Consider the following 14,701-nt stretch of genomic DNA (forward strand, 5'->3'; position numbering starts at 1 on the left):
GGCTATTTTGTGCCCCTACTTTTCTTTCATAATTTCTGTTTAAAAATTCTCCTATATTTTGAATACACTTGTAGGATTTTCCTTCGTTCTAGCTCTCAGTATTCCTTGATTTATGTTGCTATCTGTGGACTTAACTGCAAGTGCTTGTCACCCGTCTACTTTTCTCAAGATCAGTCATGGAAAACTGAACTTGACCCTGTACTTCAGTCCAGTACCTTAATTTGATGATCATCCTTATCCTTTGGTTAAATTCCTTGTTTACCAACTCTAAGTGGCATTCATCACTAAATGCCCTCCTCTCCAGGGCCCTGTTCTTGTTGCTACCTTAAGTGAGGAGATCAGGAGCTTCTGAACAGTCTGAACCCTCTCTTGTTGATCCTCTTTTTTTTTAACTGCAGTCTTTAATTTTGTAATAGTAATTTTGTGACTGCACTGTACTGCTGCCGCTAAACAAATAGTTTCTTGCCAAATAAGTTGATGATAATCTGATTCTAAGGCTCACCATTTGTCTGACTACATTCCTTAAGTGTTGCCCTTCTCTAGTAGGATAGAGTGACAGTAATTTAGTTGGAGTGATGTGTGGTTTCATTTGTTCTCATTGTTAATTGTTAGCTGAAATCAATTCTTTTTCTAATTTTTGTTTTTCACACATTTTCAGGTTGTACCTCTGCACATTTACTCTGGCTGTTTCAGCTGGTGCAGTCTTGTTGTTGCCATTTTCTATTATCAGCAATGAGATCCTGCTTTCTTTTCCGCAAATGTACTATATACAATGGCTGAATGGATCATTAATTCACGGTTAGTATACACTAATTTGTTTCTCACATTTTCTGAAAAGTTGTATGCCGTTTAGTCCACTTCCTAAACATAAGTTCACAAAGCTCTGTTTTATACATTTTGTCTGTGCCCTGGTTTAAACATTAAATTTTGTTACAGCAACTGTGTTAATGGGATTATTGCAGTGATTTCCTGTTCCCCTTTATGCTGTTTTATATTAGCTTCTATTACCATTTGCTTTGGACGGGGGGTGTGTGTGGAAAAAGGACTAAGGAGCATGAAAAAAAGCAAGTGAAATATTGCATTGCACTGTGCTTGCGTCATCGTTTTCCCCATCAATGCAGCCTGCTATCTTCTTGGGGAGAGAACGATCAGCAGAATGAAATCTGCAGTACAATTTGAGTAAAGGTCTATGGGAAATCCCAGTCTATTCCCCAGTCAAACTAGGTTCAGCAGCCCACAACATCTTGGTGACTTCATTCCCTTTTACAAGCTTCTGCATGTAACAATGCTGCTTTTTCCCCAAATACTCTGTTTCCATTTTTGATCCTTTCTAAAAGTATGCACTCAGTTCGCCCAGGTGGTTTTAATTTTAAAGAAAGGAACCTAGAGACTATTTTGAAATTTCATTATAACCTTTCACTGTCCGAAGCTTTATTGAATGTTTATAGCAAGCTCACTGTAATCAGAATCAGATTAATAGGTTCAGTTCTTTCTGGATATGATAATACTGTTTTAAAATATTGGCACGTGGGCTTCTTTCCAATGCAAAAATTAAATGCATAAATTCAAACCCTGTTAAGCTGTTAAATACTTGCTTGCAGAGCGAAACTTGCGGTTCCGCAGGTGCGTCTGTTCAATGATCATAATGTACTTACCATTTTTGACTTTGTTGTATTATCAAGAAGGAGCAGCATCTTCGACGTTCTTCTAATTAGTCAGAACTGTTTGATGACCCCAATTGCTACTTGATGCAAGCTCCATCTTGTGGAGCAGTTAAGAATTTATACAACTCCTTAAAGGATCTTGAAATCCTGACACTGCAGTTCATGCTTTTGTCTATTTTTTAAATGGTATTTTGGGTATTTTTTGATGAAAGACTTTTTAATAAATAAGTTGTAGGAGTGGACATCACTGGATAATTCTGCTGTTAATCAAGCCTGTTAGTTTTATTGGTTTATCTGACTGAGGTTGCACTGAAGATTCTAATTTTCCAGTTATTGTTTGTGTTTCTGCTTAGTTGCAGAGAGATTGCTCTAAATGCATTGTTTTTTTTCATTCACTAAATTGTCTTCTCAGTTAGGTTATCTTGGAAGATGGCATTTGTCCTTCATATTTTGTCTGATTGCACTGAGCTTCTTTCAAAAATATTAGAGTTTCTTGAATCATACAATAATAGAGTAGAAACAGACCCAGTTTGTCCATGCCAACAAGATGTTTCCCTGTGTTTGGTTAATATCCGGCTATTTCCTATCCACGTACGTATCCAAATGTTTTTTAAATGTTATTGTACCTGTCTCAATTACCTTGCCTGGCATCTCATTCCATATATTCTGCATGAAAAAATTGCCCATCTGGTTTCTTTTAAGTCTTTGCCCTGTCACCTTAAAACTGTAGTTTGTTTCCCTTTCCCTAGAGGACACAACTGTGTGCAGTCATCCTATCTATGCTCCTCATGATTTTATACACTCTATAAGGTCACTCCTCAGTCTCCTGTGTTCCAAAGAATGAAGTTGCCCATCTTCTCCCTAAAATATAGGTCTTTGATTTCTGGCAAATTGTCACAAATCTTCTTTACACTTTTGGAGAATTTGTGTCAACTTTTTTTTTAGGTTGTACATTTAATGTTATAAATGTTGCATTAGTACTTTTTTTTTGTTTGAACTCACTAAGTCAGGATCAGGTGTAATACAGCAGGTGAACTTTAAAGATCAGCTTATTTGTTACATGTGCACTGAAACATACAATGAAATTTGTTGTTTGAATCAATGACCACCAGAGTCCTAGGATCGTGCTGAGGGTAACCCACAAGTGTTGCCATGCTTCTAGCACCAACATGGCATACCCACAACTCATTAACCGTAACTGCATGTTTTTGGAAACTGGAGCACCTGGAGAAAACCCAAGCTGTCAATGTCAACATTTATTGTCTGTCCCTAATTGCCCGTTAAGGTGATGTGTAGTTTATCACCTCTGAAGTTTTGTATCGTGAAAATAATTCCTCAGAGCTGTTGGTTTGGCAGTACCAGGATTTTGATCCAATCAAGATCAGCCTGAAATGTTGACAGTTCACTCTCTTTCATAGATGCTGCCTGACCTGCTGAGGTCCTCCAGCATTTTCAATGTGTTGCTTTGGCTTTCCAGCATCCTCAGATTTGCTTGTGTTTAGTATATTTCTGTGTCAAGATTGTGTTTGAGTTAGAAAGCACACACAAATGGTGATGTTTCCTGTATCTGCTGCACATACCATCGATGATAGAGACTGATTTTATAAGAGGAGTGGAGGAATGCTCTTGAAGAAATCATGGTAATCTGTTGCATTGCATTATGTTGATGATGACAGTGCAGATGTAATGCACTGATAGTAGAGAAAAGGGTGGGTGTGAATGTTTAGGGTGATAATCAGCATGGTGCTTTGTTGTTAAATTTACACATATTACCTTGATGCACTTAAATGGCTTGTAAGACCATATTGCAAGGTAACCACGTCATATGCAGTTATTACAAGGTAAGTAAGGTAAATGAAATAATTATTAACATTTAATTAGCTGTATGCTTACAATTCCAAGCATCATTGTGAGCACTTGAATACATGTTTTTAGTTCAGTCATTCAGGTCTTTTTCACTATTCCTATAATGTAACCACTGTGCCAGCATTCACTTTGTCCTCATTGGTTTGGGAAAGCATATTTGGATGCAAAGCTGATGTGAATTCTTTTCCTAAACAATTTACTTTTCAGAATCTGTATGTTGCTGGTAAGGTCAGTACTTACTGCAAATCTATGTTGCTCATGAGAAGGTGGGGAAGAGCTGCTGCCTTGAACTGCTTCAGTCCTTTTCGTAAAGGTACTTCCATAGTCCTGTTAAAGAGGGAGTTCTGGGCTTTGGAATCAACTTAAAAAGACCGTCAAAGTGGATGATGTGCGACTTGATGGAACACATGAAAGTAGTGGTTCTCCAATGAACTTGAACCTTTTATTCTTCATGGCAGTAGAGGTCACATAGTTGGGAGTTTCTGTCAGTGTGGCCTAGGTGAGTAACAGCAGTGAATTTTGTAGATGGTCCATGCTGTGGGCATCATTCGCCAGCGGTGAGTGCAATGTGGAAGAAAGTGAAAATTAGAATTCCAATTAAGTTGCCTGCTTTATGCTTGCACTGTGGAGTTGCTCAAGTGTGTTAGAGCCACACACTTCAAGGATGTTCCATCATATTTTACACTTCCTACTTTTGTAGCTGGAGGTGAAGCTTTGGGTATCAGGTAGTAGCCAAGCCACTTGCGCTTCATGATGCTAATTAAGCCGATATAGTTGAGGTCAGTGAATGAAGAATGAAACCCCATTTTGAATTGCAATGCTAGACTCCCAACAGCTCTACACCTCATGAGGCAAGGACATGCACCTTGAATGGTCGGGTCTTCAGGAGCATTGATGAGCAGAGGGTTCTTGTACTTCAAGTCCATAGATCCTTGGAGATGGCCGAGTAAGTAGATAATGTGGTTGGAAAGGCATATAGGATATTGGCCTTTATCATTCACTGCATTGAATATTGAAGTGGTTTGAGCACAACTGGAGTATTGTATGCGTTTCTGGTCATCAAAGTATAAGGAGGATGTAATAGTACTGGAAAACACATAGAGGAGATTCAGCAGGATGTCTGAAGTGGAGTAGTTCAGTTGAGACTGGAGAAGCTAAATCTGTTCTCCCAAGAGTGGAGGAGGTTAAGGGAAATTGAGGTATTTAAAATTGAGGGGTATAGATAAGGTAAACTGCCATACAGTGGTAGATAAATTAGAGGACATAGTTTTATGGTAAGGAGCAAGAGATTTGGAAGGAAAGGGAGGGCAATCTTTTATGCCCAGCAAGTGGTGAGTACTTGGAATGCACTGCTCAAGAGAGTTGTTGAAGTGTGATGCTGACAGAATTAAGTGATGTCTGTAGCTGAGCACTTACAGTGTTTGGGTGTAGAAGGATATTGTCCAATGCTGGGAAATGGAATTAGAGCAGATGAGTGCCCACTGATTGTCATGGATGTGGTGATGCACAAGATGGCTTCTTTCCCAGCTTCATGTCTAAACAACTGTATGCTTTGCTGGATTAGTTTATTTTTGTAGGTTAATACTCTCCAAACTTCACATTTTATAAAGTTGCTGATGTAGGGCTCTAGCATACAGTTAAGATTACTTCCTCAGTTTGACTTGGACCTGAACTCTGGTGCTGCTCTGTTTTGAATATGCAAAACAGATCATTTCTGCATTCTTGTGGTAAAATGAGAATTAGTAACTTCTATTTTGTCTGTAAAATCATCAGAAATATAGCTGAGATAAGGAAACATGATTTATTTATTCAGGAGCAGCGTGTGGGGAAAAATGTGATTCAATATTAAGCAACACACAAAATGCTGGAGGAACTCCGCAAGTCAGGCAGGATCTGTGGGGAATAAATGTTTTGGGCCAGAATCCTCCATCAGGACCAGAAAGGAAGGTGGCAGAAGCTAGAATAAAAAGTTGTTTGAGGTGGGGGAAAGGAGTACAACTCAGGTGATGGGTGGAGGGGGCTGAAGGCAGGTGCTGGGGAAGATGGAGAGAGATGAAAGGAATGATGTGAGGAGCTGTGAGGTGATACATGGAAGAGGTGAAGAGCTGAAGAAAAAGGAATCTGATGTTGAACCATGGAATAAAGGGGAAAAGGTTGGGAACCAGAGGGAGGTGATGGTCAGGTCATGAGGGCAGGGATAGGGGAAGAGAAGGTGTGAAGGGGGTCACAAGAATGGAGGGGAAAAATATTTTGGGGGCTGAGGGGAAAACAGAAGGGAGTGGTTACCGGAAGATGGAGAAATCAATGATGCCTCAGGCTGGAGACTACCCCGACGGAATATGAGACATTGATACACCAACCTGTATTTGGTGTCATTGGGCAGTAGAGGAGAATGTTGAAAGACTTTTGTGGGAATGGAAAGTTGAATTGAGTGACCATTTGGAGATCCTGGCTGTTGTGGCAGACAGAATGAAGGTGCTTGATGAAGTATTTTTCCCCCTCTGTTCCACCTCCTCCCCCATCTATGTTGGGTTTCGCTGACTTGGAGGCAGCACCAGATGCAGTAAATGACCTTGACAGACTTGCAAGTGAGGTGTTGCCTTAACCAGAGGAGTGTTTAGGGCCTCAAATGGTAGTGAGGGAGGAGATATAGGGTCAGGTGTGGTACTTGTCACAGTTGCAGGGGAAAGTGCCTGGAGGGAGATCTGTGGGGAGGGAAGAGTGAACGAAAGAGTCATGGAGCAAATGACTTCTGTAGAAAGCTAAGATAGGGTGTAGCAAAGGATGTTCCTGGTAGTGGGGGAATGTTAGAGATAGCGGAATTTGCAGAGAATGATGTTTAAATGCAGAGGCTTGAGAAGTGATAGGGTAGAAGTGGAACCCTATTCCTGTTATGTCGGGGGAAGAAATAGGATGAGGAGAGCATTGATAGTGCTGGAAGGGAAATTCCATTTTCTGAAAAAGGGAGGACAACTGTTCTGGAATAGAAAGGCTCATCCTGGGAACAGCTATGGAGGAACCGAGAGAAGGGAATAGCATTTTTACAAGTGACAGTGTTTGGAGAGTTAGTCAAGAGTCGGTTTGTAAAAATGTTGATAGATAATCCGTCTCCAGAGATGGATTCAGTGTTAAAATGCTTTCAGGTATCTTGCTTTGCACTAGAAAACCAGCAGATGGTAGTAGTGCACAACATTAAAATTTTGAGGAGCAATTGGATGACATTGGAATGCTTTGTTAACCAGGATCCTATTCACCCAGTACAGGGGACACAAAATTCATGCCCCTATGTCTTTGTCTTCATTTTTGTACTGATTATAATTAGTACCGCTGCCTAGCTTGGCGCATGTTCATTTTGAGTGGCTGATGACCTGCTGAGTTCCTCCAGCATTTTGTGCGTGTTGCTTTGGATTTCCAGCATCTGCAGACTTTCTTGTGTTTGTGATTGAAGCTATGCCTGTAACCAATAGAAAGAAGGTGTTCACTGCTTGAGAACAGAAACATTGCAAAAGGTTGCAGATACTGAGAGGAAGTTATGAAAGAGTATGAATGAGAGCAAGTATACTCATTTTGGTGTATATTGTGGGTCACTTTAATCAATAAGAGTGCGGGGACAATGCCGTGCAATTTTACTTCTCACTACTCCCTGAAGAATATCAAGCATAATTGCCATTGAGTTGAGCACTGAGAGTGAAGCCCCCAGTGTCATGGATAAGCTTACTGGCCTCACTGAGGTCTAGAGACCCATGGAAGCTGGGTACTTTTGTCTGGTTCCACCTATCACCTACCAGGCTCTGTCTCACCCCTCTCTTGATTTATTAACTATCTTCTCTTGTACGCTCAGTTCTGTTGCACTGCCTCTACCCTTTGCATGAACAGATGCTACTTGACCTGCTGTGTTCAAGTAGCTTATTTTTTTTGCTCCCTTTTCCAAGATCTGCAGTCTCTTGTGGCTCCACATCGAAATCCACTATGCACAGCTGATGAAGGGTCTCAGCCTGAAACGTCGACTGCACCTCTTCCTAGAGATGCTGCCTGGCCTGCTGCGTTCACCAGCAACCTTTATGTGTGTTGCTTGAATTTCCAGCATCTGCAGAATTCCTGTTGTTTATGTACAGCTGTCATTCACTTTAATAACATCCCTATTTATTATCACTCTTGCCTCATTCATATGGCTGTGTGCTCCCTTGCACACTTGATAGTACACTGAACTGCACCGACATATTTTGCATCTTCTATATTATGTATTGCATTGAATTGCTGCTGAGTTAACAAATTCCATGACACATGCTGGTGATAATAAACCTGATTCTGATTCTGTAAGCAGGTGTTAGTGCTAGTGTAGCAGGTGAGGAATTTAAATTTGTTAATGTGTAAATTTGAAAGAATATTTAAAAGGTCTACTGACCTTTCTGTGTGGTGGGAGTGGAGTACAAGACAAAAGACCCATCAGTTAGAGCAGGGAACATTTTATGTAATGAAGATGAGTACAGAGCAAACACCTCATAACGGAAAATGATTAAAATTAAGCTGAAAATTTGTGTTCATTCCAGAAGATTGCAAAATGCCCAGAAAGAAGATGAGGTGTTTTTCTCTAGTTTTTATTGGGCATTCATTAACAGTGATGGAGGCTGTAGAATAAGAGTGGGATTGAGAATTGAAGTGACAAGCAACAGGAAGTCCCGGATCACCAAACTACTTATATTTTAAACTTTTTTTTTGGATCAGATTGTTCTAGACCAGACGCAGGCCTGAACTCGTGGTGCCTGCTTGTCCACACTTGCGTTTTCAGGATGTAGTGGGCTAAATGAGCTGACCCTCTCTCTGCACCCTAGAGGTGTCCTGTGAGGCGGAGCAGGCTCCAAAGGACAAGTAGGCCTCGGGCAGTGTATTGTGAATATTTGACACCTCACCAATGTCAAGCCTTTTGAACTGCTTTTCAACAACTTTCTGATTGTAAATTTCTTTTGAAATAGGTGTAAATAATAGCAAAAACTGCTAGAAATAAATTGCATAAAAACAGGTACACTAAAATAATCTAAATTAAACTCTTAACCTGCACATCTTTTTCCACTTAAATTAGCCATCTACTTCAAAGGAATGGATCACTATTAGAATGTGAGCATTCTCTGGCACTTAAGGAAGGGACTGGATGTGAATTGTTTCCGGGGTTTCTTTACAGCATGACTTTTATTCTAGCACAAACAAAGGAAAATCTGCAGATACTGGAAATCCAAGCAACACACACAAAATGCTGGAGGAATGCAGTAGGCCAGGCAGCATTTATGGAAAAGAGTGCTGTCAACGTCCTGCTGAAAGGTTTCGGCCCAAAACATCGATTGTATTCTTTTTCCATAGATGCTGCCTGGCCTGCTGAGTTCCTCCAGGATTTTCAAGCAACACACATAAAAGTTGCTGGTGAACACAGCAGGCCAGGCAGCATCTCTAGGAAGAGGTGCAGTCGACGTTTCAGGCCGAGACCCTTCGTCAGGACTAACTGAAGGACTAACTCCAGGATTTTGTATGTTTCTTTTTATTCTAGCTGCTGGGTTCCAGGGTAAATCCAATGTCAAAATACAGGGTTAGATGTGCTGATATCCAACTTCCAATTCATCTTTAGCTGGCAGCTGTTTGTGAGTCAGCTTTATTCGGTCTGTTGTCTTAATGATGCATTATTTGAAAGGTGATTTTCTAGAAAATATGATATTTTCAGCTTTTTAAGGGCTTGTGGTCTTTGTATACCAGTGCACTTTGTACTGACATTACCAGAAGTAAAAATGGTAGCATTTCTTAGACAAAGGAGATGTTTGCTCAAGGGTTGGCTGCCAATTAGTTCAAGGTTGTATATCTGTTCAATATGTACCCTCCCTGAATTTGGATTTTTTGGTGAGATGCGTAAACCTTTCTATGACTTGCATCTCTTATAAGCGTGTATTCACTCTTTCAAGTATCTTTCCTTTTGAATATTCATTTTTGTTTGATTGTACTTTGTTTTTCTCTGTAAGGATTATATAAAAAGGAATCATTTTGTAGGTCTGTTGAGGTTTCCAATGTTAAGGCAATCTTGTAACAATTAATCAGTTGAGCAATTCTGCTCCTTCTCCTGCTTTCCAAAAGGCCTAACTCTGCCCATTCAAGATAGTATCAGTGTTGAGAAAAGATATACAACACACTTTGCACATTTTTATATATATTATTTATGGATATACTTAGTCGCTGCCTGTTATGCTGCTGGCATTTAGGGTAGCAATCAAGGTCCTCCATCTCTGGCAGTGGTCAGGGCTTCTTTCATCGTGTCAGTAACTTCCTCTCGTTCTTCACTACTGCCAGTCGTACAAGTCCCGGGTGGAGACTCCCGAATACCATTGCACTCAGATGTGGAAGGATTTTTCTTTGCTGTTTCCATAACTATTTTATTTTGCTGTTTAGGATTGTTGGCCCTGAGCTGAACCCCTGAACCTGGAGGGCGGGTGAACCATTTGGCCTGTCCACTACCCTTTGACCTATTTACCATGGGTGACTGTACCAAGAGTCAAAACATAAAAGCCCTGACTTCAGCCAACATAACTCTCCAGGTCATTAAGGCATGTGAGCCTCCAAACTCTCTTGGAGAAAATTATGGATATAATGGATACCATTTAATGTGCCCTTCATGGTACTGAAAAAATAAATTTGAGATTTATTTTGAAACTGTGAAGCAATTAGTTAAAATTTCAGTGTTGTGCTAACTACATCAGCTGCTAACTAATCCATCACAATTGGCGTTACTTTACTGCGTGCTTCATTTTAAAATAAATGCTGCACAGACTTCTATACAACCAAAATATATATGCATGGTATTTCCTTAAGAAGTTTTGTTTGGCCATTATTTTTTGTTTTGAGCCAAGCTAATGGATGGTTTAACATAGTTCTCATTTTACTTGAATTTGCTTGTTTTGAAGCTGAGTTCAGTAAGGCTGAGGTCTCCCAGACCTGAAATGTTAACCATTTTTCTTTCCACAGATGCTACCTGAATGTTTCCAGTATACTTAGATTTTATTTAAGATTTCCAGTTATGTGTAACTTCAATTTTTAATTTTATTAAGGCTGGCTGTATAATCATTGTGCCAACTGGAGAGATGAGTTGCAACAGATACTGAAACTCAAGACCATTTTACTTTGTCTTCAGAAACTTCCATTTCTAAAGTTAACATTGCTCTAAAAGTTGATCCTCTCCACTAGCAAAAGAGGAAGTTTAAGTTTTAGAAAATGGATAAATTGGTAGGGGCAGTTGAAATATATTTCAGTCTGTTAAAGTAAGCATTTGACTACTGTTCGATTCTTGGCTCATGGAAAAATGGAAAAGGATCTGATAACTACTGTTGAAAATGAAGGAAGAGATAAATGGGCCAGTTAGTCTAATTTCATTTGTGAGTAAATAATTGGAATGGGTTGTAATGAATAATGAAAACCTTTTTTTTAGAAAAAGGCATAAATTGATCAGGGGCATGGAGCATGGATTTCTTTTGGGAAATTTGTCTAATTTGGATTTTTTTTTTGAAGAGGTATCAAGCAGAAGTGATGATGACAGTGCATTTGACATGGAATGCATTTCAGCAATGTTTTTTACCTGGTTTTTAATTCTGAAAACTCTTAAGGTAATACCATTAGGGAAATTGCAACTGGGTAAAGGAATGTAAACCAAATAGTGTATTGAGTCCTGGGAGGAACTTGAAGTATGAATCCAGCTTTATAAAGCATAACAGGACAAGTCAGTAAGGTGGTTCAAGCGGGTATTTGAGATGTCGTCTTTGATTGGAGGAAAAATATGATTGTACTGAAGATGATGTAGAGAAAATGTATGAAGGTTATGGTTATGAAGAAAGGTTGGGTAAACTGTTAAAGTAACAAAGGAGGCTGATGAGTGACTGGACTCATATAAAGCCCTGGTAGACCAAGTAGAAAGGTCAATTACCCTTGTAAGAAATGTGAAAGGAAAACAGCTGTAGATTTAAAGTTATTATTCGAAGAGTTAGCAGTGAGAGAAGGACACTTTTTTTTCTCCCAGTTGGTGATGTGGGAAAAGTTTGGAACTCTCCATCTATCATGATAATAGAAGCAGAAACTCATACCTGAGCAATTTCAAGTTCCTAGGTGTCAAGATCTTTGAAGATCAAGCCTGGTCCCAACATTTGATGCAGCTTTAAAGAAGGCAAGACGGTGGCTATATTTCATTAGGAATTTGAGGAGATTTGGTTCACTCAAGCTTCTATAGATGTACAGTGAAGAGCATTCTGACAGGCTGCATCACTGTCTGGTATAGTGGAGGGAAGGTGGAAGAGTGCTACTACACAGGACCAAAAGAAGCTACAGAAAGTTGTAAAATTAGTCAGCTTCATCTTGGGTGCTAGCCTCTGTAGTATCCAAGACATCTTCAAGGAGTGGTGGCTCAGAAAGGAGGCATCCATTACTAAGGGCCCCCATCACCCAGGGCTTGCCTGCTTTTCATCGTTGCCCTCAGGAAGGAAGTACAGAAGCTTGAAGGTGCACACTCAGTAATTCAGGAGCAACTTCTTCCCCTCTGCCATTGAATTCCTAAGTGGACATTGAACCCATGCACACTACCTCATTTGTTTATATTATTTGTTTCTGCACAATTTTTAATTTAACTATTTAATATACACATGTACTTTAATTGATTTTTTTCCCCCTATATTATGTATTGCACTGTATTTGCTGCTGCTAAGTTAACGAATTTCATGGCATACGCTGGTGATTTGAAACTTGAATCTGATTCTGCGCAGTAGGGATTGAATTAGGCTATTCAGCCCATTGAGTCTTTTGCATCATTCTCACTGAAGAAATTCCTCCTTACTTCAGTTCTAAGGGGACATCCCTTATTCGAAGGCTGTGTCCTTGGCTCCTAGGCGCTCCTACTAATGAGAATATCCTTTCCACATCCACTCTATATGTCTTTTAGTATTGCATAGCTTGTATTGTTCTAATACAAATCCTCCCCAAGTTGTGAACAAGCCACTTGCGTACAGCCCTCCTGTGTGATGAACATCTGAGAAACTAGTGTTCTACCACTCCCCACCCCAATATTTGTGAATTCCATCGCAGAGAGCTATCAAACACTTTCATTTCTAAGATCATTCTTGTGAACTTCCTCTGGATTTTCTCAAGGGTCAGCACATCTTTCCTTAGAAAGATTGTAGGGAATTTGGTGAATCTTAAACCTGTTACATAAGCTTAAGGGCTGAAGCTCAGTCAGAACAATCATGTGCAATTGTTATGTGGAAAAGCAAAATGGTGAAATAATTGTAGGAGGACAGCACATGTAATAAGAAACACATTTATTGTATAATCCCATTACTTTTTTGTTTTGCAGATGTTGATATTTTATTTATACAATATGCTTATGTTTATCCTAGGTCTGTGGAATCTTGTATCACTCTTCTCCAATCTTTCTTTATTTGTGCTGATGCCTTTTGCCTACTTTTTCTTGGAATCTGAAGGATTTGCTGGATCAAAGAAGGTAGGTTCTTGTTCTCATTGGTTGTTAACCCTTAGTTGTCATCCTATATGTGTAACAAATATTGGAAAATATGAATGAAAGCATGTAGAATAGTAAGGTTCTGCTCTCCATGTAAGACATGAGTTGCCCAAGTCCAGATGAGACTCGGCTACAAAGATGACTTTTTCTTGATAGTTGAATGAAGAAAGAATGAATTCGCTTGTTCTTCATATTTTTGGAGGGGCATGACAGCCATCATCATGTTGAATTCTGGTCCTTTGCCTGCTCCTGCTCCTATTTCTTATGATATTTTACTGAGTGAAGTAATCAAATAACTGTTTCTAAAGGCTGTACCTTTTTTGTGTAGGTTAGGACTTTGTGTAGGCTAGGGAGGTATTGTAGGTTGTATAGATCTAGAATCTCAAAAAGCTCAGGTTTCTGGAAATTCAAGAAAAATGAGATGCTGTTTGTTGAATAAAATATTGTTTGGCTTTGATCACCAATGCCCATGAACGTATTTTGCTTTGACAACCCAACCTTTTCTTTAGCATTGTCATGATTGTGGTCTTGATCAACATAATCTGATTTGCATTGATAGCTTACATCACTGAAAGCACTTGGCAAATGCATTGGGCTTCCAGTAAATGAACTGAGGTGTGATAAGTTGTCCTGTATACAGAGAATATATGTACTTCTCATTAATAAATGAATCAGCAAGTTGAGTTTGAGTAATAGTTATAAATCAATATTGATTCATTGCCAAATACAAGTGGAACACTTTTAATATTACTCATGACTAAATAGTGGGAGAATTTTAAAGTTTGTTTACACGATATTCTGCATTCTTATTGTTTTACTTTGTACTTCGTTGTACTGATCAGTATGAACAGTATGCAAGATAAGTATTTCACTGTACCTTGGTAAATGTGGCAATGTAGCGATGTGCTACACACAGCGCTAGAATAACCACACGGAGTCGGTGAGTTGGAGTTGCGATGAAAGAGGTTTATTCAAACTTCGCGGCCCGCTTTAAAGCCTTCCCGTTCCCGCCCTTTTTGCTGCCGGCCCTCTGCCTGCGCGCGCTGTTTCGTGAGCCGGTTCGTTGGTGTCAGAAAGTGGGTCGCCACAGCAATATAAAAAAATGTACACATTTACCAGTTTTATTTGGCTTAGTTTGGTGAATTGAGCAATATTATAGACAATCTAGTGAATAATTGAAAAGTTCCTATATTTTAATATATTAATGATTTAAGTAGAAGGAAGAACTGATATTTTTTGTTTTTATTTCAAAAATAAGCGTGTGACAGTTTCTTTGCATAAATCTGTGAATATAGTCTGAGTTTGATACTATCCACATGTTCATCAGCAGTCAGATGACATCAGCATCCTAAACCATTATACCAATTATCCAGACATTACAAAACACTGAACTCTCATGTCGCATCTGTGAGTTTAAGTCAAAGTGAAATGTTTTTTTAAAAAAGGCCTATCAATAAAGTGAGCAGTATGAAATTTGCAGTGATTTCCTTGCCTAATTAATTAGATCCACCAGATGGAAGTGAAGAGGCCAATAATAGTGCTCAAAATGTCTATAAACCTGAGCAAAAAGACAGCACAATGGATGAGAAAAAAAGATTTTTAATACACTTCAATCCTGCGTCGCAGTTTGAGATTGTCC

The 14,701-nt window shown here is 39.4% G+C and overlaps 1 protein-coding gene across 2 annotated transcripts in view; it reads left to right on the forward strand.

Annotated features, from left to right (window-relative positions):
• lmbr1 (limb development membrane protein 1) overlaps window positions 1–14,701 on the forward strand; it is a 215,561-nt gene that overhangs the window by 23,938 nt on the left and 176,922 nt on the right. For both annotated transcript variants that reach the window (XM_063044423.1, XM_063044424.1), the window contains exons 4-5: window positions 659–798; window positions 12,941–13,044. In XM_063044423.1, coding sequence (XP_062900493.1) covers window positions 659–798; window positions 12,941–13,044 — 244 coding nt within the window. The remainder of the gene's footprint in view (window positions 1–658; window positions 799–12,940; window positions 13,045–14,701) is intronic.

The sequence above is a fragment of the Mobula hypostoma genome, chromosome 3 (genome assembly GCF_963921235.1).
Source record: "Mobula hypostoma chromosome 3, sMobHyp1.1, whole genome shotgun sequence".
Classification (NCBI taxonomy): Eukaryota; Metazoa; Chordata; class Chondrichthyes; order Myliobatiformes; family Myliobatidae; genus Mobula; species Mobula hypostoma.